The sequence below is a fragment of the Dromiciops gliroides genome, chromosome 3 (assembly GCF_019393635.1).
Source record: "Dromiciops gliroides isolate mDroGli1 chromosome 3, mDroGli1.pri, whole genome shotgun sequence".
Taxonomy (NCBI): Eukaryota; Metazoa; Chordata; class Mammalia; order Microbiotheria; family Microbiotheriidae; genus Dromiciops; species Dromiciops gliroides.
This window is the reverse complement of record NC_057863.1, coordinates 87,037,377-87,061,686: the sequence shown is the minus strand read 5'-3', so window position 1 is coordinate 87,061,686 and position 24,310 is coordinate 87,037,377. Positions and strand designations below refer to the sequence as shown.

Genomic DNA, 24,310 nt, shown 5'->3' with positions numbered 1-24,310 from the left:
GTACGAGACACTTGCATCCAACATGCACAGAAGTCCAGCAATGCAGGTAAAAGGGGGACATTTTCCTTATATTTGTTTTACTGGAAAATACATAAAGAAATGATTCATGAACATTACAGTGAGTGACAACAACAAAAAACCCCCACCATTATCATACAGAAAAAAGCAAAGAGAAAATGGGAATAATCTCAACAGGTTTGAGAAAAGGAAATCCAGAAGGAATGGAAATCTGCTGAAGACTTAAAAAATATTCCTTAGTGCTACTGGAGTCACCATCATTTAATGCATCAATTAATTAATTTAATTATGTAAGGATGTGATTAAAAATCTCTGAAAATGATGTAGAAATATCCTGGGTAATATTTGTTTCTTTTTCTGCTTTTTAAATAATTTGGGCATGATCTCTTTGGGGTTTTAAATTGTGATGACAATCAAAAAGCATGAATTATGTCACATTACAAAGGATTTTCTAACCAACTGAAACATAGGGCTAATGAATTAGCACAATCACAATTAGGATTAAACAGCTCTCAATAACAGGGTTAGTTGGTAAGATTTGGTTCTATGAATCACTCAGGTTGTTAATGTGCTTTCAAAGAACAGTCCCAGACCTTAGCTGCACCCCATATTAGGCATCTTGGATATGCAGACCTTAGCTCTGCTGGCCTTCACACTGGGCATCTGAGACCGAGGTAACAGGAAAAACAGAGGAAGGGGAATAGAAACTTAAATCTCCACTACTACATAGGGGCTTGCCAAAATTTGTGACTTGAAAATTCTTTTCAAATCTTATTCCAATGAAAACTTTTATTTTGTAAGGATAGCCAACCCTTTAAAAACATTAAATCTTTGTATCTTTGTTTTGGGGCAAGATTTTTAAGACTAATATTTAGGATTACCGTCTTAATCAGAAGGTAAACAAATTGGCATTACCTATGATAAATTTTCAGTTTCACTCTGCCAGTGAGTACATTTGTACGAGTAATTCAGATCACAGCACTAGAAAACAATTGCTGAATAAAAGCCTAACTCAAGCAGCAGTTATGAAATGGGCTGCTGCATGAAATGTACTAAGTTCTTGAACTGGATGTTTTAAAGAGAAGGCCAGTTGGCAGAGATGTAACAGAACTTCTGAAATGAGTAAAATTTTGGAGTAAATGAGGTCAATGAATTAACTGAAATGTAGTGCTACTATTTACTACAATGTGATTTGGGGCACTTCATTTAACTTCTCTTGATTTCAGTTTCCTCATTTGTAAAATAAGGTGATTGGACCAGACCAGTGGTTCTCAAAATATGGTCCATGGACCCTGGGAAGTCACCAAGACCCCTGGAGGTCCATGAGATCAGAACTATTTTCATTATAATACTAAGACAATATTTGCCTATTAAAACACTTACTCCTTTTCCACCAACATGACTGTGGGATCAGATCTTTTTTTCATGTGCTTCAACAAAAACAACATATTAAAACAGATCGAATGCAGAAGCAGATGAAAATCCAGCTGTTTACTACTAAGCTAGACATTAAAAAGATTTGCAAAAATAGGCAAAACATTGCTATTCTTTTCACATTTGGGGGGGAAAATAGTTATCTTTTATATAAAAAAAATGAACATGCAGCAGACTTAGTTTAAAAGAGTATTTTAAAAATTTATCAGTTTTGATTTCTAAAACTGTGTGTTTGTATACATATACACACATACATATAATAAATTACTTAAGAGCTCTTTGGGGTCCTGTGACCAAAAAAAAAAAAAAAAAGAACCACTGGATTAGACATTCAAGCCAAAGATTCCATATCAGAAACTTTTCCATCAATTTAACAGTCTAAGAAGAAGTGTCCAATTCAACATGGCAGTATGATTCAGGAATAAAAATTTTAGAGATGATGAATTAGAACTCATTCCATTCCTCTAAAACTTTGTGGAAGAGGTGAACGAGCAGGAAAATGGTCAACAAAAGCAAGAAATGAAGTTAAGCAGGAGGCTTGTAAGCAACAAGCTGAATAAATTCATCCTGAATCTTCAATGACCAACTAATTTGATAACATCTCTTTAAATATAAGATAGTGACTCCCCACAATTATAAAGAAAAGACACTAGGAAAAACAGAACTAAGAAGGAAGAGTTCCTAAAAAAAAAAAAAAGGACAGAACAACATTGCAATGAAGTCTATTTCTCACTAAAGCATCATGAGGTTTGCAGGCTAAAAACAAGCTTTTTACCTTGCTGGACTCTTCCAACTGAGTCCCTCGTTTCCAAGCTTCTGAAAAGATAGAGCTCACGATACTTTGGGAGCGAATATGGCCTGTTGGCTGGGTGTCAGAAACTCCACTATCAGACTGATTAGAGTGATTTGACTGAGATTCTGTTTAAATTAAAAATTAAATTGGTTTAAAATCTGTCAGAGTGAATAAATAGAAGTCTATTACAGAATACATGTCAGTTGATGTGCAATTGACAAGGCAACAAGTTAATTATTATTATTTTTCTTTTGGTGGGGCAATGAGGGTATAGTGACTTGCCCAGGGTCACACAGCTAGTAAGTGTCAAGTGTCTGAGACCCTATTTGAACTCAGGTCCTCCTGAATTCAGGGTTGGTGCTTTATCCACTGCGCCACCTAGCTGCCCCAACAAGTTAATTTTTAACACTCAACTTATAAAATGAGCTACTTTCCATTAGAAAATGTTTCTTGACTTAGAAGTAGTAAATCTCAAGTCTACTGAGCATACCAGTTCACAAAGAAAATATATAAAAATATTGTGGATGTTATTAATGTTCAATCATTCAGCAAATTATGGAATTTGTACAAAGACAAAATTAGATAAGAAAATATTTAAGGTCAACATTAAAAAGCTTTAGCAACTGTTTTTGCCCCACAGGACATCCTTCTACTTTCCCTGACCAACAATAATAAAAATAATTAACAGTCATGGTGACGGTTAATTATAAATTTTGATTTCTTTAGTATTTTGATTCCTTATTATTTTCTGTTATACTAGGAAATGGGACAAACTATTAATATTAAATGACTTTTAATGTACAGTTTTAAATCTGTTTTGACTTTATTATCATTAGAATTTTGAAATGATTGCCTTTTCTAGAGGGGGGAGAGGGAGGGAGAAACAGAGAAAGAGAATGAATGAGAATATATTGTGGTATCTTGGCTAGTTACTGGATAAACTAGGAAGGTTTACTTTTCCTTTCTATATTATTATATTCCTGTAGTTTCCCCAGTTACACTTTGTGGCCACCAGGTTGCAGACCATGTGTGTTGCTGTCTGTTCCTGAATGATATGCTCATTATTCCCTTTTTGGTCCATATTTTTATCAACTTTGTTTTTTATTTACTTGACTAATTGTTCTTACACAAGAGGGATGAAAAGACTGTTCTGCTTGAAGCTTAGACTGGAGACAAAAAGAAAAAAATCATTGGACTGCCACTTCCTATTTCTTTACTTTTTATAGTTATCTCACAGAAATGTAGGGAAGCCAGGGTCTTTAAGAAAGGAAGGTTGTTCATTGATTAAAAACTACAGTAAGAAATAGAACCATTAAACTTATCTTTTTTCTGTCTTTTGAGATTCCTGAATAACGTCATCCCAAGATTTGGTCTACTAAAGTTTTTCTTTTTTCTTTCTTTCTTTCTTTTTTTTTTTTAGTGAGGCAATTGGGGTTAAGTGACTTGCCCAGGGTCACACAGCTAGTAAGTGTGTGTTAAGTGTCTGAGGCCGGATTTGAACTCAGGTACTCCTGACTCCAGGGCTGGTGCTCTATCCACTGCGCCACCTAGCTGCCCCTAAAGTTTTTCATTTTGAAGCTACTCAAATGAAATTTTGTTCATAATTTGAATAATCTTAGCTTTCAGTTTTAAGTAAATACCACATTGTAAGTAAGAAACAAAAGCCTGGCATTGATTAGTTTAAAAATGGAATACACAGATTGTTATTGTTAAGAGGGTCAACAACTGAGATTATACTGAAATAGAGAGGTTATCAGTCTCTGGAAAGGGCTAAAAAAAGTTTAAAGTAGCAGTTCTTAACCTGTAAACTTTACAACTTTTCTTTTTTTGGTGAGGCAATGGGGGTTAAGTGACTTGCCCAGGGTCACACAGCTAGTAAGTGTCAAGTGTCTGAAGCTGGATTTGAACTCAGGTCCTCCTGAATCCAGGGCCAGTGCTTTATCAACTGTACCAGCTAGCTACCCCTAAAACTTTTAAAGAACTATTTTGACATAATGTTTCCTCTGTAATCCTAAATGTTTTATTTTATATATTTGAAACATTTGAGAAGGGGCCTATAAACTTCACCAGATTGAAAGTCTGAGGGAGTCCATAACACAAAGAAAGTTAGGAATTCCTGCTTTAAAGATCTATTGGACAGTCTTTACCACAAATAGTGAAGTGGCACTTAGAAGTATTTCTGATTTACCTGGTATGCTAGAAGAACTTGATCCAGATTTGATACTGGAACTAGACAAGGAGGTCCAGTCATAGGCTGACTCTGTTCTCTTCAGGGCTTCCTGATAATTCAGGTAGAGCTGTTTTCCATACTAAACAGAAAAGACAGTAAATCTACAACTTCATTCGAATTTAACTGGTGTGGAAAGAGGAAGCAGTGTGTTTCTGCTAGCTGATTCACAAGTTTCTATTAAAGGACTTCCTCACCATGCCAAACCATTAGAATTAGTTACACTGCAATCTATATAGCTAGCAGATAATCTATATAGCATGAGATAATTTCTAGGCAGGCAGAAAGAGCCTGAAATGTAACAATAACCAATAGTCAGTCATATCTGTGCATTACTCAGTAGCTTTTCTGGAAAAACTATAAAAGCAATAAAAAATGAAAATGTCCTTCTTAAGAATCACAAGGCATTCCACACTCAAATAAACCATACTTTTGCCTTATCTAGCACTCTAAGATCACTCCTGATCAATTAAGATTCAGAAGATGAAAACTCAGCCAGTAAGAATACATGACACTAATATATGCTCATCAATATAAGGGGGAGACCCTCTTCCTTGCCAAGACTTCTCCCCATATGCTCTTGATCCCATCTGTCATTTCCAGACCCTCCCTCTCCATTTCTTTTCTTTTTAAAAAAATACAGCTCTTTTCTATCTAGAAACACATCTCACTGATCTTCAAAAAGCCTTAGAACAATCCTTCTATCCCTCACTCTCATTCCTGTCACTGCTAAATTTCTAGAAGGAGTAGATTTCAACCCACACATAACTAATGCCCCACAATCTGGTTTTTATCCCTACCACCCTACTGAAATTGTTCTCTCCAATGATACCCATTACTTCATAATTACCAAAGCAAATGATATTTTCTCAGTCCTCAACCTTGACCTTTCTGTAGGATTTGGTTCCCATGAGAGAAGGCACAGGAGAAGAGAAAAAGATTTTAATAGAATAAGGAGAAAATCCAGCAGGTGATTTAAAGTTGTTTGGACTAGTGAAGTAATTATGTGGGGAAGAGAAATTTGGGAGAAATTGAGGGAAATTCAAGAGATACCTGTCTAGATACTACTTCCAGGACGAAACAGTATCAAAAGTAGAAAAGGAGTATGGAAAAGGACTGAGGAGGAAGGGATCAAGGAAGATTAGGGAATAGAACCTGAAGAGGAAGACTATGGGAGGAAAAAGAAGGTAGTTGGCAAGACAAGGCAAGGTAATTTAGAAATAAGTTGGGCCTGCTTCATTCTTTGTAATTTTTTATATTTTTAATAATATCCCCAATACCTAGGAAATATAAAATCCTGTTTGTTTTTTTAAAGCCCTTCACAATCTGGTATCTCCCCCGTTTTCATACCTTACTCTCCTCCATGTGGTCTGTGAGATACTGGCCTTCTCACTTCCTCCAAAAACATGTTCCATTTGCCTTTCACTGACGTCATCCATTCCTGAAATACTAGTGTTCCTTGCCTCTGCCTCTTGGCTTCCCTGGATCCCTTTAAAACTCAACTTCAATCCCACTTTTTGCAAGAGGCAAAACTTTCTACTTCCTTCTATTTCCAGTACTTTCTGGATAATAACCTCCTCTGGGACCTCCATGGGGGCAAGAACCTGGCCCTGTCACATAGTATGGCTTAATAAATGCTTGTTGATTAAACAGAACAATGAGTATAACTGCTGGTGGTGGTGAAAGAGGTAGGCTGGTGCAGTACAGGTGGCTTTCAAGTTGCTGAGACTTAAGAATTAAATTTAGTGGGTTTCTCCAGTTGTTGAGAAGTGACAGTCTACTACCAAAGTTTTAACCAGGTACTTAGAACCAGGTGTAAATACCCATAATTTCACATAGCTACTGATAGATTTCTCCAAGCTTTTAAATATGTGAAAAAATGCTCCAAAGAACTATTACAGGAAAATAAAATAAAGCAACAATGAAATTCCAACACACGCCCATCAGATTGGCAAAGATGACAAAAATGTAAAACTAGAATTGTTAGGTTGTGGGAAAACAAGCACACTAATGCACAGCTGATGATATGAATTGATTCTGCCATTTTGGAAAGCAATTTAGTCTGGTGCCCAAATGTTACTATATATATATATGCTCTGACTGAATAGTAGCGATGCCATTGCTACTGGACCTATTCCCTGATGAGATCAAGCCCTCAAGGAGCTCCTTTGTGTGTGTGTCAAACAAGAAGCTTAAGGAACCATCCATTAGAGTATGAACAAATTATGGCACGTGAATATAATGGAATGTTACTGTGCTATAGGAAATGAAGAACTGTTGGGTTTCAGAGGAACTAATAAGTGGGTAGAACCAGGCTGATTTATAGTATAACAACATAAGGACACACGACTTTGAAAGAATTACTTCTGATCCAGGCTTCTAGGACCAATGACGGACTGAGAGAGGGGTAGGTAACGGACTCAAAATGCAGAATGTGACACACATTTTGGGGTGTGGACCTGACTCTTGTTAACAGGGAGCCAATGGTTTTCTGAGATAGAAATGATGGGGCACCAAAGGAGAGGATCACTCTCTTTGAGAGTTTGTGATGGAGAAAAATATTTGGGCATAATCTAATATACCCTAGAAGGTGGAACAGCAGATTTCCAAGGGTTCACAGGAAAGACAGATAGGATCTCTTGAACCAAAATGCTATAGGGGAAGTCAACCCAGGAGTGAAATTAACCCAAGAATGAAATTCTGAAGACACAAAGAAAAAGAAGATCCTTAGTGTAGGAAAAATAAAATTTGTCTGAAGAGTTAAGCAAGAAACATTAAGTTCTTAGGCACTGTGCTGAGCGCTAGGAATACAAATACAAGCAAAAATAAAGATAACATATGCCAAGAAACAGAAAAGGGGCAGAGGAGAAAGTACCCACACAGGGAAATGGTATAGAAAGTCTAGAGAAAAATGAAAACTGGCCTGGACACTTTACTTAATATGGAGGTTCTAAGCAGAACTAACCAGTTAGAGGAACGAGCCACTGGTATGAGGTCAGGAGGCCCAAGTGAACTTCCACAGGGAGTAGACTACTCTGGTAGGGTGGGGCAATTCTGGAGAATCTGAGGGAGGGCATGGTATAGACACAAAGGGGACTTAGCAACAACTTCTATTTTAAAAGAAATGTACAGATGATGGAGGCCAAGTAACAGAGGGAGAATATCTGAACCTGGCACAATCCTGTGAAAATAATGTGTGTAGTGTGAAAGCTCTGAATGTGCTGAGGCTGGAGAGGGAACCTTTTAAAGTTCCATAAATATCCCAAAAAAGAAAAAAAGACCTTATTTATACAAAAATATTTATAGCAGCTCTTTTTGTGGTGGCTAAGAATTGGAAATCAAAGAAATGCCCATTAATTAGGGAAGGGCTAAATAAGCTGTGGTATATGATAGTGATGGAATATTCTTGTGCTATAAGAAATGACAAGCAGGATGACTTCAGAAACGCCTGGAAAAACATGTATGAACTGATGTATAGTGAAGTGAGCAGAACCAAGAGAACATTGTGCAGAGATAGCAATATTGTTTGATGAAGAACTCTGAATGACAACTATCCTCAGCAATATAATATTCCAAGACAATCCCGAAGAACTAATGATGAAGCATACTATCCACCTCCAAAGAAAGAAGTGATATTGACTGAACACAGATTGAAGCATGCTATTTTTTCTTTTATTCAAATTTTCTTGTACAAAATGACTAATATGGTAACGTTTTACATAATACCACATGTATAACCCATATCTGATTGCTTATAGCCTCAGGGAGAGGGAAGGAGAAGGAGAAGGAGGGAAGGCATTTGGAACTCAAAACCATAAATAAAAATGTTTATTGTTAAATAAAATAAAGTGCTCTAAAACTTGAAGTTTCAGAAAAGGTGCCAGCCTACATTGGTAAAGGGAATCTTGCTCACCTGAGGGTTCACTACACCAGGGCTTCTTAAACTCTTTCCACTTCTGATCCCTTTTTGCCAAGAGATTTTTACATGACCCTGGGTATATAGGTTTATAAAATAGGTATTCATAACCTTTTATTGTTGCCAAATTTTTAATGACCACCGCATTCATGACCCCATATAGGGTCAAAACCTACAGTTTAAGAAGCTAAGCACTATACCAATGAAATCACAGGTCCATCCTCCTGTGTTGAAAGGAAAAGAATTAAAGGAAAAGACTAGGATAAATGGCATTGTGACAACTGATGACAGAAGGCAGAGCTGCACAATTTTTACTTTGCTTCTGTTTTCTCTGATTAGGAGAATGATTTAACAAGGAGTTGATAGTCAAGACAAGTAAATAGATGATAAGTTAGCATCTAGTTGCCCTTATTGAATTTAAGTCACCGGGCCAAGATGAGCTACATCCACAAATAATGAAAGAAGTAGTTGAGACACTGTGATATCTGAGAGATCATGGAAAATGAGAGAGGTACCATAAGACTGGAGAAGGGCAAACACCCAGATTTTTCATAGTTAACATGGAAATTTGTTTTATGTGACTGACTATATATATTTGGAACAGGGTATTATTGTTGTTGTTTTTTCTTTCTTGATGAGGGGAGGTTAGAAGGAGAGAAAGTGGATCTCTATGTGGAAAAAATAATAATTGAAAAAAATGGTAGAGAATAGAGTTTGCCAACTATAGACCAGTAAGTTTGATTCTGATTCCTTGGAATTTCTAGATATGATCATCTAGCTGGTGGTCATCTGGAAAGGGAAGTGGTAATTACAAAGAGTCAATGTAGCTTCATCAGGAACTGGTCATGGTAGACTAATCTCATTTCCTTTTTTGATAGGATTACTAAATTAGTAAATGAAAGGAATGTTATGAATATAGTATGATCAGATTTATATACAAAGTTTACCTACAAAGCTAAACAGTGTTGCACAGTAGTCTTGTGAAATGGTCAGATGTGGACTAATAACAACACAGACAGACCAAGGCCTAGTTAGATGGCTGAAGGCAAAGAGTAGCTGTTAATCGTTCAATGCTTTGCGCTGTTTAATATTTTTATCAATGACTTGAATAAAGGCATGCTCCTCAGATTTGTAGATTATGCAGAGCTGGGAGACAGAGCTAAAATAGTTCTCTCTTCCACATCTTGTCTTTCCTCATCTTGGTTTCACAGTATTTCAGGTCAGATTAAAAAATTAAGTGGTAATTTTCAGAAGTCACACACAAGACAGAAAAAGTTTAGAAAGTTAGAAATGCATTTTATATATATATATATATATATATATATATATATATATATATATATACATACATACATACACACACACATATATATATATAAATAAAATTGTGTAATATAACATATTTTATCTTTTAATGCCATAACAATTCAGACTTCTCTGGTAAAAAGGGAAAGTAAAAAAAAATTTTACATACTTTTTCCAGATCGAGGGGGTGTTGTGTCTCTAACCCCCACCACATGGAAGGGATAACTGTCCCACTATGTAAGAGTCAAGAACCAAAAACATCTTGACAGTCTAGAGCACTGAATTGAGTAAGTTGAAATTTAATAAAGATAACTATCACATTTTACATCTGCATTCAAAAAATCAATTTCACACATACAAAATGGGGCAGATGTGGTTAGGGAGTTGTTCTGAAAAAGACATGAGGGTTTTAGTGGACCACAAGGTGAATAAGTCAGTAGTCTAATGTGGTGGCCAAAAAAGCAAATACAATCTGCATTAAGAGAGGAAGCATAAACATGGCCAATATGGAAATATATTTTGCATGTCTTCACATGTAAAATTAATGTCTTATTGCTTGTCTTCTCAATAGGTGAACATTTGGAACTCACCCCCCGCCCCTCTAACAAATAAATAAAGACATTGAGAGAGAGAGAGAGCGCGAGCGAGCGAGCGAGAAGCAGCAGCAGCCACCTGGCTTCTAGGAATAGAGAAGTTAACAGTCCCTTTACTGCCCTTGTTGGATCTCATCTGTAGTACTGGGTTCAATACTGGTTGTCACAGTTTTAAGAAGGATAGTGATAAACTATAAAGCATCCAGAGGTGGACAACCAGAGTGTGAAAGGGTTTAAGTCCAGTGCACATGATGGGAGGAGGAGGCAGGGAGGGGTGTTCAAGAATGTGAAGGCGTGTCATATGAAGAGAGAGATGAGCCTTGTTCTGCACCAAAGAGCACTAAGTGGAAGTTGTAAAGAGCCAAATTTAATGAAAAGTGTCCATTAGTGGAATGGGTTGCCACTAGAAGGAGATCTTCCTGAAGAGCCTGACACATGGTAAAAGGGATTCTTGTCCAGATATGGGCTGTGGTCCCATGGCTATGGAAGTCCTTTCCAACCCTCAAATTCTATGATACTGCCTTCTCCCTTGGTGTCCTTCACTGGTTTCTTTTCCTCCCACTCACTACATGTGGGTATCCCAAGGACTCATCTTTGGTCTGCTTTTCAATATACCATTTCTACTCTCTCCTTTAACAATCTTGTCCTCTTCCAATGACTTCATTAATACCTCTGTGCAAATATCAAATCTACATTTCCAGCTGCCTAATGCCTATCTCTAGGTTCTGATAGTGCCTCAAACTCAAGAGGATGGTATAATGGGAAAAGTTTAGAGTCAAAGGACTTGTGTTCAAATCCCCACTCTGCCACTTATAACTTGTGTGACTTGGGGCAGGTCACTTTCAGGGCCTCAGGGAAAGGAAGGGGTTAGGCTGGATGCTATTGGCATCACGGACAGCTCTAAATCTACTGATCTAGATCCAAAAGTGAATAAACACATCATTCCTCCACCCCAAAACCTTGTCCCTCAGGCTTGAAATCTCACTGTTTTCTTTTCTTCTCATTTCCAACAGCCTTTCTTTGCTCTGTCCACAATCCTCTCTACTCACACTGACATTGGTGCTAGCCCTCATCTTTCTCCAATGCATTCTTTAAATACCTGGAATAAAGTCTTTAGGAAGACTGCACGAGTCTGACCATGTCCCTCTACCAGCTCAGAAACCTTCAGCTGGTTCCCTGACTGTGCAGCCTCCCTTTCCAACCTTATTTTCTACTACTTTCTTTTGACTGCATTCAATCCAAATTGGATGGTCTGTTCCCCAGTCTTGTTTTCCCTTTTCTTGGCACTATGCATGCTATTCTCTGGACCAGTAACATACTTTCTTTCCATCTCTACCTATTAAAAAGTTTTCAAAGCTTAGCTCATTGTGCTACTATGTCCTCCACAAAGCCTTTTCTGACTACCACCACCTCTCACTGTCCCCCATGCACTAATAGGAAAATGATCTCCCCTTTGCCTTTACTGTCACTTAGTTTTGTCTATTTCCTATTCTCTTAGATCATAAACTCCTAAGAACAGAAACTTTATCTTTCATTTTTGCAAGCCCAGCATCTAGCATGATACACTGTTTCTGTAATGGGTACTTAATAAATTTTTGCTGAACTGTATTAAGAAAACATCAGACATGTTAAAGGAAATCTTGCCTTTGCAATCCGGATGCCGTTTACCCACTGGTGCAGAGTTCTAACGTCGTCACAACAAAGATACTTGATATACTGAGACTTCTTTTGGATCTGTGGGTGCTGGAACAAAAAGAATATTAAAAGGGAAATTTCAAATGTAACTTCAAGATAACAAAAGCAAAACCTGAAACAAAAATTAAGGTTGCCCTGACAATAGTTAAAACAATTAGATTAATCCCCCAATTATTTATTTAAAATCTTATTATTGATCTTGGAACAGGATATATGAATTAGAGTAAACCTGATAAATGAATTGGCTATATCCTAAGACATTTCCAGAAAATTTTTTGTATATATCCATTCTGGAGAATAACAAAATATATTAAGGAAGCAACAAAACAAATTTAAATTTTAATCTGTAAAATTAGGAAAGGGAAAGAGAGTTCTGGTTAACCAAACTGTATACATAAAACCAAAAGACAATGAGAGATTCCTTAGTCTGAGTAAGGTAAATAGTAAAATTTTTAATTCCCATTTAAAAGTATATTTCATTGCTATTTTCTATTCTGTTCCTTTTTTTGGGGGGGGCAACAAACATTTATTTTATTTTCCAGTTACATATAAGGGTAGTTTTCAACATTCATTTTCATAAGATTTAGAGTTCCAAATTTTTCTCCCTCCCTCCCTTTCCTCCCCCCTCCACAAGATTGCAACCAGGTTATATATGTACAATCCACAAGTGTTCTTTTCATCAGTTCTTTCTATAGGGTGCATAGTAAGCTCCCTCGATAGTTCCTTGGGATTGTCTTGTATCATTGCACTGTTGAGAGTAGTTAAGTCATTCACAATTGTTCACTGAACAATACTGCTGTCACTACACACAATGTCCTCCCAGCTCTGCTCACTTCACTATACATCGATGTTCATTAGTCTTTCCAGGTTTTTCGGGGATCATCCTGTTTGTCATTTCCTGTAGCACAAGACCAGCCAAAACCTGGCCTCAGACACAAGACAGTCGCCCACTGTACGACCCCAGGTATGTCCCCCGGCTCCAATTTTTTATGGTTCTCTAGGGTCTTGTATTTGAAAGTCAAATTTGCCATTCAATTCAGGTCTTTTCATCACAAATATCTAAAAGTCTTCTTTTTCATTAAAGTCCCATTTTTTTTTCTGCTGAAAGATTATGCTGAGTTTTGCTGGGTAGGTGATTCTTGGTTTTAATCCCATTTCCCTTTGCCCTCTGGAATATCATATTCCATGCCCTCCAGTCCTTTAATGTAGAAGCTGCTAGATCTTGTGCTATCCTGACTGGGGCTCCACAGTACTTGAATTCTTTCTTTTTGGCAGTTTGCAATATTTTTTCCTTGACCTGAGAGCTCTGGAATTTGGCTATAATATTCCTAGGAGTTTTCCTTTTGGGGTCTCTTTCTGGAGGTGATCGGTGGATTCTTTCAATTTCCATTTTAGCTTCTTCTTCTAGAATTTCAGGGCAATTTTCCCTGAGAATATCTTGGAAGATGGTGTCTAAGCTCTTTCCTTGATCATGGTTTTCAGGTAGACCAATAATTTTCAAATTATCTTTCCTGGACCTATTTTCCAGGTCAGCAGTTTTCCCCAGAAGATATTGCACATTGCCCTCTATTTTTTTATTCATTTGGATTTGCTTTATTGTGTCTTGGTTTCTCATAAAGTCACTAGCTTCCATTTGTTCAATCCTAATTCTTAGGCAATTATTTTCATCAGAGAGCTTTTGTACCTCCTTTTCCATTTGGCCAATTTGACTTTTCAAGCTGTTGACTTTTTTCTCATGTCTTTCCTGCATCCCCCTCATTTCTCTTTCCATTTTTTCCTCTACCTCTCTAACTTTATCTTCAAAGTCCTTTTTGAGCACCTCTATGGCCTGAGACCAATTCGTATTTTTCTTGGAAGCTTTAGATATAGGGGCCCTGATGTTGACACCTTCCTCTGAGGGTGCCCCTTGGTCTTCCTTGTTACTGAAGAAACTTTCTATGGTCCTCACACCTTTCTCTGCTCATCTTGCCTTTCTTTTACTAGACTTTTAGCTCCTTAAAGTGGGGGCACTGTTTCCAGGCTGTAGTATCCCAAGCTTAAGAAGTCCCAGGTGGTATGATTTATGGAGAATCAGGTTCTTCACTTGCCCAGCTTGTTCCCTGGTCCTTAGATGACCCCAGACCAACTTGCTAATCGAGCAGCTTTGTGTGTTGTGGTTGTTAGCTCCGACGAACCTGTGCACCTCCCCAACCTGGGCCACTGCTACTCGAGCCTACCTCCTGGTTCTCAGAAGGGGTGTAAAATCCAAGTTCTGCTTTAGTACCAGCATAGACCCCTGTACTCTCCCCCCTGCCCAGGGCTCAGCCCACTCACCAGACTGTGAGCTTAGTTCCAGACAACACTGGTGCTTCAGCTGATTCACAGCTGGGGGGGGGGGGTCTGCTTCTCTGGTGAGGCCTTCCTGGGACTGGATCTGTGTCAGGGTGACTGTGGGGTTGGGCTCGACTCCTGTATCAGCACAGCAGCTCCCTCCTTCTGACCTTCCAAGCCGTTCTTGGTTAGAAGATGATTTCAGCACATTCTTCTGTGAGTTTTGCTGCTCCAGGCATTTTCCTATGGCTTTATTTGGATGTTTTTTGAAGTGATTGTGTCATGAGTTCGGGAGCTCACTGCCTTTGCTCCGCTATCTTGGTTCCTATTCTGTTCCTTTTGCCAAAAGTGTGCACTGCATAAACATCATTCCCATGTTATAAGTTAGAACAGTGGACAGAAAACAAGAAATCCATGGGGAAATTCACTCCTAAAGTTTCATTTCTGTTTTGGATGAAACTAACCTAAGGTTAGGGACTATAACCTATGATTTCACTGGTAAAGGGAACTCTGGGATGATGAAAATCCTTCTAACCAAAGCAGGGCAACACCTTATCTGCAGAAATATAAGTTGGGCTAATGCTTATATAGACCCTATCTCAAAAACAGACTCTCTTGGGAAGAGGGGTGTGTGTGTGTGCGCACACGTGCATGTGTGCACATGCACACATTTACAGAGAGCCAGAAGTCAAGAGTGTCCTAAAGGGCAACCAGCTAGCCTCAGAACCAGGAAAACCTTGGTTTGGTCTTGCCTCTGATACATACTGGCTATGTGGCCCCAGGCAGTTCACTTCCCCTTTCAGCTGTCTTATGTTCAATTGCAGAGAAAGTGCTAACTTGCACTGATAAGAGTTTCCTCACTCAGGAAATTTCCCTATACTAATGAAATCATAGGTCAGGTCTCTATTCCTATTTCTACTAAAAAACCAAAAACCAAAAACCAATTACTTTCATAATGAAAGCTATCTTTAGGTTTATAAGTTAGATTTTAAGGAAGAAGGCAGCTTATGTTCCAATTAAAACAGTTTAATGGCTAACTTGTTTAGAAAAGTATTTTATATCATTACATTGCAACCCATTCAGGTCTGCCCATTCTTTGCAACTCTTTTCCATATCTTCTCATATGTTTCCCATATGTACAGAATGCTTTCTTGATTTCTCTTCAAACTGCAAGCATACCAGTGGATCAATGTCACCCTTTGTCATGTAACTTGTCCCTATTTTCTTCTCACCATATAATTCTTTCATGACGTTTTTTACTCTTTATTGTTCTTTTTAGTTCCTCACTGCTTCCTTATTGTGGCTTGCTCACACTCACCATGCCTTATCAATCGCCCTTTGTGTGATAGTACTTTTTAATTCTTTGGAATCTGGTATATTCCATTTTGCCACCACATGACTCCACCAGCAGCAGACTTGGTATTAAAAAAAGAACTGTTTACTTTCATGGAAAGATGGGTCATACAGAAGAGTCTGGCAATCTTCTCAGGCATTCCTAAACCCACTGCACTCCTGTGTCCAACTCTGGCCCCAACTTTTCCTTGTAAGAGCACAGGAATACCTAGACATGCCTAGCAATTCATGCCTAGCAATTCAAAATTCTGGAGTGCTTTAAGATTAACAAAAATATTTTCCTTTTAACAATTCTACACAGTAGGTTGGTTGCATATTAGGTTTTCTTTACAAAGTGAAAGAAACAATAGCTAATTCACTAATTGTATTTGATTTAAACTAACTTCTATCAAGGTCCAAGTTAAAAGTATATGCTCTAAGTAGGCAGTATGGTAAAGTGGAAAGAAAGAACACTCACTATCCTTGGAGTGGGGAGAGAGATCTGGATTGGAGATTCTTTCCTCCAACACTCACTTATAGCCATATACAGAAATTTAAGATTAGAAGGGACCCTCAGCGTTCATCTAATCTAAACCACATCTGAGCAAGAATCCCCTATCAAACATGCCCAACAAATGGCCCTGAATTCATTGCCTGCTGCTGCTGCTCCTACTACTAACAGCATCAATGTACACTGCTAGTAAATATAGACATATCTGAGAAATAAACTATACTTTCCCTTTTTGATAACCTGGTGGTGGTGAACAGGGCAGGAAAGGGGGAGGAGAAACATCCCAAACACCCATATACTAAATGAGAAGGGAGAAACTATGATAAGTTTTTTAAAAAGGGCAAGTTGTATCGATGCTTTATAGGTTAACATTCTATAATTTAAGGTTGCTGAAAGTCTTTAAATATGCTCTCTCATATGATCTTTGCAACAACCCTGTGATGGTAGATACTACTGTTACCCCCTTTTACAGATGAAAGCTTAGAAAGGATAAATGACTTGCCCAGAAGATCAGAGCTTTTAATCATCTGAAGAATCTGACTTGCCTGATTCCAAAGCCAGAATTCTAGACAAAACCTCCAAATATCCGCATAGATGGTACATCTTTGCTTCATTTGTGAATATAAGTGTTTAAATTTTATCTTGATAAATAAAAATGATGGCTACATAATACATTTTAAAAGTAGTTTCTATTAAATTTATTCAAAACATGTTTTTCCCTCCTTCTCCAATGTGAAAGAATAATTGGACTGGAAACCCTTATGGAGGTGATTGAAGAAAGTAAAAGACATTAAAAAAAAATTAGATGTAGGGCACACTAAAGGAAGTGGGAGTTCAATAGAATGATTTACTTTAGTGTTCCTCCTGCAGTGGATGGAAATGGGAATGAAGTTTAAACTCAGACCATGGTGCCCTCTGATGGTTCTGTTTAGTAAAGAATACCAGCTAAATGGAAAAAAGATTCTCAGAAGCTAAATGGAATTTTCATCCCACACAATGAACTAATTTTAATTTTTTGAAGACAAATGTGTATTTAAAATAATAAGAAATAGGTTCAAATATATTAGAATATAATGCTGAAATGTCAGTGTACATTTCTATTACTAAAATCTTAGTTCTGGTATAATATATGCAATTCTTTTTTTTGATTTAATATAGTATTTTATTATTTTCTAGTTATATGTAGAGATAGTTTTCAACATTTATTTCTATAAGATTTCTAGTTTCAAATCTTTCTGCCTCTCTCCCCTCCTTCCCCGCTCCCCAAGACAGCAAGCAATCTGATATGGGTTATATATGTACAATCACTTTAAACATATATCTACATTAGTCATGCTTGTGAAAGAAGAATCTGAGCAAAAGGGAAAAACCTCATAAAAGGAAAACAAAAAAAAGTGGAAATAGAATGGTACAATCTGCATCTAGGTTCCATAGTTTTTTTCTGGATTTGGAGAGTATTTTCCATCATGAATCCTTTGAAACTATCTTGGACCATTGTGTTGCTGATAAAAATCAAGTCTATCTCAGTTGATCAACAAACAATGTTATTGATACTGTTAAGGGTTAAAATTCTAGCTAAACTGTCTAAAATATCTAATGAGTGGTCGCCAATAAATTATAAGCTTTAGCAAGAGTTAGACTTTTAAGCATTTATTAAGGAGAATAAGAATTTGGTAAAGAGAGAGAAAGGCCTAGATTCCTATCTATTAAAGGGAGAGCACATTTCTAGCTCCGCTCTCCACCAGAGTCCTCAGGAAAGAGAGCGAGACTGAGCGCCAGTCTCTTCCTTCCTCCTCCCACTAGCCTGCGTCACTTCCTGACACCAAAGAAAAGACTCCTGGTCTTGCCCTCAAAGACCTTCACTTCATGGGCGGAACTCTTCTACAGTAAGTCTCCAGCAGGTGGCGTTATTCCAATTGTTACAATACTGTGTACAATGTTCTCCTGGTTCTGCTCATCTCACTCAGCATCAATTCATGCAAGTCCTTCCAGGTTTCTCTGAAATGCACCTGCTCATCATTTCTTCACATTGATTTAAAAAAAAAATTTTTTTTTTTAGTGAGGCAATTGGGGTTAAGTGGCTTGCCCAGGGTCATACAGCTAGTAAGTGTTAAGTGTCTGAGGCCAGATTTGAACTCAGGTACTCCTGACTCCAGGGCCGGTGCTCTATCCACTGCACCACCTAACTGCCCCCACATTGATTTTTAAAAAAACTTTGTACTCTAAAATTTTCTTCCTCCCTCCCTCCTCAACCCTCCTTATGGAATCAAGCAATTCAATATAAATCATACATGTGCAATTATGCCAAGCATCTTCACATTACTCAAGTTGTGAAAGAAAATAGAATAACTTTAGAAAGAGGAACAAATAAAATTATACTTCAATCTGTATTCAAATATCATCACTTCTTCCTCTGTTGATGGTTTGTATTTTTCATACATCCTTCTGATAACATCCTGCTGCTCATCATTTCTTTCAGTTACTATTGATAACTGTATTACCCTTCATCCTATTCCCTCCCCTTGATATTTACTCTATTTTCTATCTTCTTTCACCCTATCCCTCCTCAAAAGTGTTTTGCTTTTTACTGCCCCTCCCCCAATCTTCCCTCCCTTCCTTTACCTCTCCCCTCCTTCCCCTCCCACTTTCCCTCAGGCCAAAATACATACCCACTTGAGTGTTTATGTTATTCCCTCTTTGAGCCAATTTTGATGAAAGTAACGCTCACTCAATCCCCCGTTCCTTCCCCATTTTCCCTTCCACTTCATAAGCTTTTTCTTGTTTCTTTTATGTGAGTTACTTTACACCCTTCCACTTCTCCCTTTCCCTTTCTTCCAGTGCATTCCTCTTACCCCTTAACTTTATTTTGAAGATGTCATCATAGGTCAGTTAGGTGACACAGTGGACAAAGTACCAGCACTGAACCCAGGAGGCCCCAATCCCAAATCCAGCCCCAGATATAAACCACCCCAACCTGCCTGCCCTACAAAAAACCAGGATAAATGCTTTACAGATATCATCCCTTCATATTCAATTCACACCTGTGCCCTCTAAGTATATTCCTTTCTGCTGCCCTAATACTGAGAAAGTTCTTATGAGTTGGAAGTATTATCTTCTCATGTAAGAATATAAACAGTTTATCCTTTTAATATCCCTCATGATTTATTTTTCCTGTTTACCTTTTTATGTTTCTCTAGGGTCTTGTATTTGAAAGTCAAGTTTTCTATTCAGTTCAGGTCTTTTCATCACAAATGCCTAAAAGTCCTCTTTTTCACTGAAGTCCCATTTTTTCCCCCTGAAAGATTATACACAGTAATTTTAGGTTGTAGTCCCAGTTCCTTTGCCCTCCGGAATATCATATTCCAAGCTCTCTAGTCCTTTAATGTAGAAGCTGCTAGATCTTATGTTATCTTGACTGTGGCTCCCCAGTATTTGAATTCCTTCTTTCTAGCTGCTTGCAATATTTTCTCCTTGACCTGGTATCTCTGGAATTTGGCTATAATATTCCTGGAAGTTTTCCTTTTGGGATCTCTTTCAGGAGGTGATCAGTGGATTCTTTCAATTTCTATTTTACCTTCTGCTTCCAGAATATCAGGGCAATTTCCCCCGACAATCTCTTGGAAGATGGTGTCTAAGCACTTGTTTTGGTCATGGTCTTCAGGTAGTTCAATGATTTTCAAATGATCTCTCCTGGATCTATTTTCCAGGTCAGCTGTTTTTCCAAGGAGATAGTTCATATTGCCCTCTATTTTTTTTATTCATTTGGATTTGCATTATTGTGTGTTGGTTTCTCATAAAGTCACTAGCTTCCATTTGTTCAATCCTAATTCTTAGGCAATTATTTTCTTCAGAGAGCTTTTGTATCTCCTTTTCCATTTGGCTTTTCAAGCTGTTGACTTTTTTCTCATGACTTTCCTGCATCAATCTCATTTCTCTTTACATTCTTTCTTTCACCTCTCTAAATCTTCCTTCTATCTCTCCTACTTTCTCTTCAAAGTCCCTTTTGAGTGCTTCCAAGGCCTGAGACCAATTAATATTTTTTGGGGAAGCTTTGCATGCAGGAGCTTTAACTTTGTTATAATCTTCTTCTGAGGGTATATTCTGGTCTAGCTTGCCCCCAAAGAAGCTTTTGATGGTCTGCTGTTTTTTCTGCTTACTCATCTTGATCCCCTATTTCTTGGCTTTTAACTTCTTAAAGTGTAGTGTTGCTTTCAGAACACACTGTTCTGAGCTACAGCTTGGCCCAGGGGATGATTGGGCTTCTTCTCAGTCTGCCTGGCCTGTGAGTAGCCATGGTCCGCTTTCTCTTTGACCTGGAAACAGAAGTCTGATTGGAATCTGATTCTCTGTGGTTGGAAGCTTGGTGTGCCTGTGCCCCTCCGCACTGGGTGTCTGTCCCTCAACTTTGCTTGCTGGTTCAGAATGTGGGCACCCTGCCCCAGTTCCAGCAAAGACCGTGGCTATTCCCCTCAACCGCTGGACCCCTTCACTGGTCCAGGAGCTGAGCTTCAGAAGAAAACAGCTGAAGATTCTGAGGCTCTGAAGGTACTGCCTGCTCGAGGCTGGTCCTGCTCTGCTTGCTGCATTCCTCTCAGCCTGAATAGCTGGTGATTCCAATTACTTAATTAAGCCATCTTTGGCTGGAAAAGAGTCTCCCTCTGTTCTTATGTGGGTTATGTTGTTCCAAGAGTTGTCTTATCGCATTATTTTTGGAGGTATGTGGACAGGTTTTCCAGAACTGTGAGAGTCACAGCCTTTCTTCCCATAATATATGCAATTCTTAATCTTGTTACCCTTACTACTTTTTTCCTCTTTTAAACTATAATAATAATAATAATAATAATATATCAAATAGAGACAGTTTGGGTATATACATTACTAAAATAATATTATAGATAGTCCTTCCTGCTAATGCAACTTCAATTAAAAATTCTTGTGAAATTATCAAACAAGTTACCTTCAGGACTAAGCAATAGTCTGTAGGTGCTTTGTATTTGTTCCGATAATCTTGTCCATAGTAAACATTGACGTGGTCCAGCTGAAGAAAGCATACAAGATCCCGAGAAACCTAATACACAAACAAAAGAGTCAGCAACAATATATCAAGGACTCTCTGAATATGGGTATCTCCTCAAGCTTAGCTTCTCCATGTTCTTTGTGTACACTCCATTGGTGAGCTCATTTACTCTATCTTCAAAGTCTACCTACATCTGTAGCCCATCTTTCTCACCTGTTGACTTACCCATATTTCCAATTGCCTCCAGCATTTCTTTCATTTTACTTTATTAATCATCCTGAGTTTATAATTTTCCCCATGAAGATGGCTTCCTTCTACAGTTATCCACAGTTCTAAACAGCAATATCATGAAGTGCCTGATCTAAAAGAATAAAAGCCCTGGAGTTTTGATTTTTTTCTCCTTCATGACACCTATCTACTATCTGTCACAAAACCTAGAGTCACAGCATTTCAGAACTGAAGGGACCTCCGTAAACATGTAGCCCAATATGTACAAAAAAGAATCCCCTTTTTACACCACCCTGAAAAAGAATTATCCAAGCTCTTTAGGAAATTCTTACACTAACCCTAAATTTGTAATTTTATAGCTTCGACCCACTAACCCTAGAGTTCTACCTTCTAGGACCAAGAAAAACAAGCCTCTTCCACATGAATACTTTTCAAATCCCTAACTATTGCTAGCAAGCCTTCTTGAGTCTTTTATAGGGCAGACATGGTCAGCTCCTTTCCTCTATGTCATGAAATCAAATCTTTCACCATTTTTATTTCCCTCTTCTGGACACTTTCTACCTTGTCAATGTCCTTCCTCAAATGCATGCATCTAGAAGAGAACATAACATTCTAAATGTAGTCTGGCCTATCTGAACTATGAAGAGGGGAGAGAATCCATGACAAGAGAACAGGGGTTTACAAGAGGTAAAGGGAATGATTTTAATTACATAAAATGAAAAATGTTTTGAACAAACAAAAAACACCACAGCTAAAATTAGAAGAAAAGCAGCAAAATGGGGGAAAAATCTTTCCAGGAAGTTTCTCTGACAAAGGTTTCATTTCTAAAATATATAGGGAACTTAATAAAATTTATAAGAATAAGAGTCATTCCCAATTGATAAATGGTCATAGGATATGAAGAAACACTATTCAGAGGAAGAAATCTAATTTACTAATGGCCATAAGGAAAAAATACTTTACATCACTAAGTAGAGAAAAGCAAATTAAAATGACTCTGAGGTACTATTTCACCCTCATCAGACTGGCAGAGAGGAAAATGACAAATGCTGAAATATTAATTGTTTATGGGCAGGCCATTATTTCTGAAATGCGTGCTCCCTTCACCATAGCTATTTAGTGAATTGGTGAGACAGTGTAATCTAGGTTTATGTGTATTGTAACATTTTATTATTTACACATTTTCATTAATATATTGCTATCGATGGTATCAATTTCTTTTGCTTTATTGTTAAGTAAATGGTAATGTTTAGGATCAAAAAGTCATTACCACGAGCACTTGGCATTACACTAATATTTAATACTCTGCTATATGTTTTCTAATTATTTGCATGAAATCTTTGGGAGTTGACCTACCAAAGCAAATTCAATACCAGTTTGGAGTAGATTATAAAATGTTTCTTTTTTCTTTCTTTCTTTTTTTTATAGGGAAATGAGGGTTAAGTGACTTGCCCAGGGTCACAGAGCTAGTAAGTGTCAAGTGTCTGAGGCTCGATTTGAACTCAGGTCCTCCTGAATCCAGGGCCAGTGCTTTATCCACTGCACCACCTACCTGCCCCTATAAAATGTTTCTTAAAAGAAAAAACAATTAATGGATGGAGGAAATTCCATGCTCTTGGTTGAGTTGTACCAATATAATAAAAATGATAATACTGACCAAGTTAATTTTCCATGTATACTTAAAAAACTCTAATGCTTTTAAAAAGCAAATTAAAATAACTCTATGGTTTTATTCTATCAGATTGGAAAAGATAATGGAAAAGATAATAATCAATTTTGGAAGAGCTGTGGGAAGATAGACATACTAATAATACTGGTGGAGCTAGGAACTGGTCTAACTGTTCTAAAAAAAATTTTAGAATTACATAAGAAAAGTTATAAAAATGATCATATACAGTGATTCCATGACAGACCAAATATACAGGAGGTCACAGATAGGGAAAAAATAGTTCCATATTTAATAAAATACTTATAGCAACACTATTTATGGTGGAAAAATTAGAAAGACAATGATTACTCATCAGCAGGAGTATGGATAAAGAAATTGCTATATATGAACAGAACCAAAAAAATTGTTTTATAGGAAACAACACCCTTAAGTAAACCATCAGAAGAAACATGGGAGTACTTTTATGAGCTACGGCAGAGTGAAGAAAGGAGAAGCAAGCTAACAAAAGACAATGGTTATTATAAATAAAATAACATTAAAAGACAGTTCAACTCAGATGAATTTCAGTCAATCGTCTTGGTTCTTAAGCACAGAGGATGAAGCAAATTTCTCTTCTATAGACCTAGATATGGGGGCTGTGGGAGTGGCATGTTGTGTACTCTTGGTCACAACTGATGGCCACTTTGTCAGTTTTGCTTCAGTTTTCCTTTGTGACAAAATAAGCTGGGAACCAACAACCTAATAAATAACAAAAGCAGTACAATGAAAAAGATAATCATCTTTGCCATAAAGAACACACCTTTGCTTTTCCTTTAGGAACATAGTAAATACCAGAAGCTCGCAGGAGAAAATAGCGTTTTTTCCAGGACTTCCTGCCGTCATCTTTCAGCCACAGTACTCCTTCGAGTTCTGGGACTGTCACAGAACTCCCACAAAAACACTCCTGAAAGTAGAAAGGATTATCATCTTTAGCTTGTCAGAACAAAACTTAGTCACATGACAGAAGATGTCAGCATGAAACTGAAAGTCTTCACTATATGCTGAAACCGTGCGACAAGCAGAGACATAGACACAGACACACAGACAGCTGAAGGAGCTTTAGAGGTAATCGAGGCCAATCTTCATTACAGAACCCAGAATGATTTGCTCATGGTCATACAGCTAGTGGATGAGGAAGGGTTCTGACTGTCTCTAAGCCTAGTACAATAGCTGTTTTGATTAGTTTTTGTTAACATTTCCCCACCCAAGAAATATCTCATGCA

The 24,310-nt window shown here is 37.6% G+C and overlaps 1 protein-coding gene across 3 annotated transcripts in view; it reads right to left on the bottom strand.

Annotated features, from left to right (window-relative positions):
* Positions 1 to 24,310, bottom strand: part of RAPH1 (Ras association (RalGDS/AF-6) and pleckstrin homology domains 1) — a 130,328-nt gene that overhangs the window by 8,008 nt on the left and 98,010 nt on the right. For all 3 annotated transcript variants that reach the window (XM_043991592.1, XM_043991593.1, XM_043991594.1), the window contains 5 exons: positions 23,848 to 23,991; positions 21,092 to 21,202; positions 11,931 to 12,029; positions 4,434 to 4,554; positions 2,228 to 2,370 (listed from right to left, as the gene is read on the bottom strand). In XM_043991592.1, coding sequence (XP_043847527.1) covers positions 2,228 to 2,370; positions 4,434 to 4,554; positions 11,931 to 12,029; positions 21,092 to 21,202; positions 23,848 to 23,991 — 618 coding nt within the window. The remainder of the gene's footprint in view (positions 1 to 2,227; positions 2,371 to 4,433; positions 4,555 to 11,930; positions 12,030 to 21,091; positions 21,203 to 23,847; positions 23,992 to 24,310) is intronic.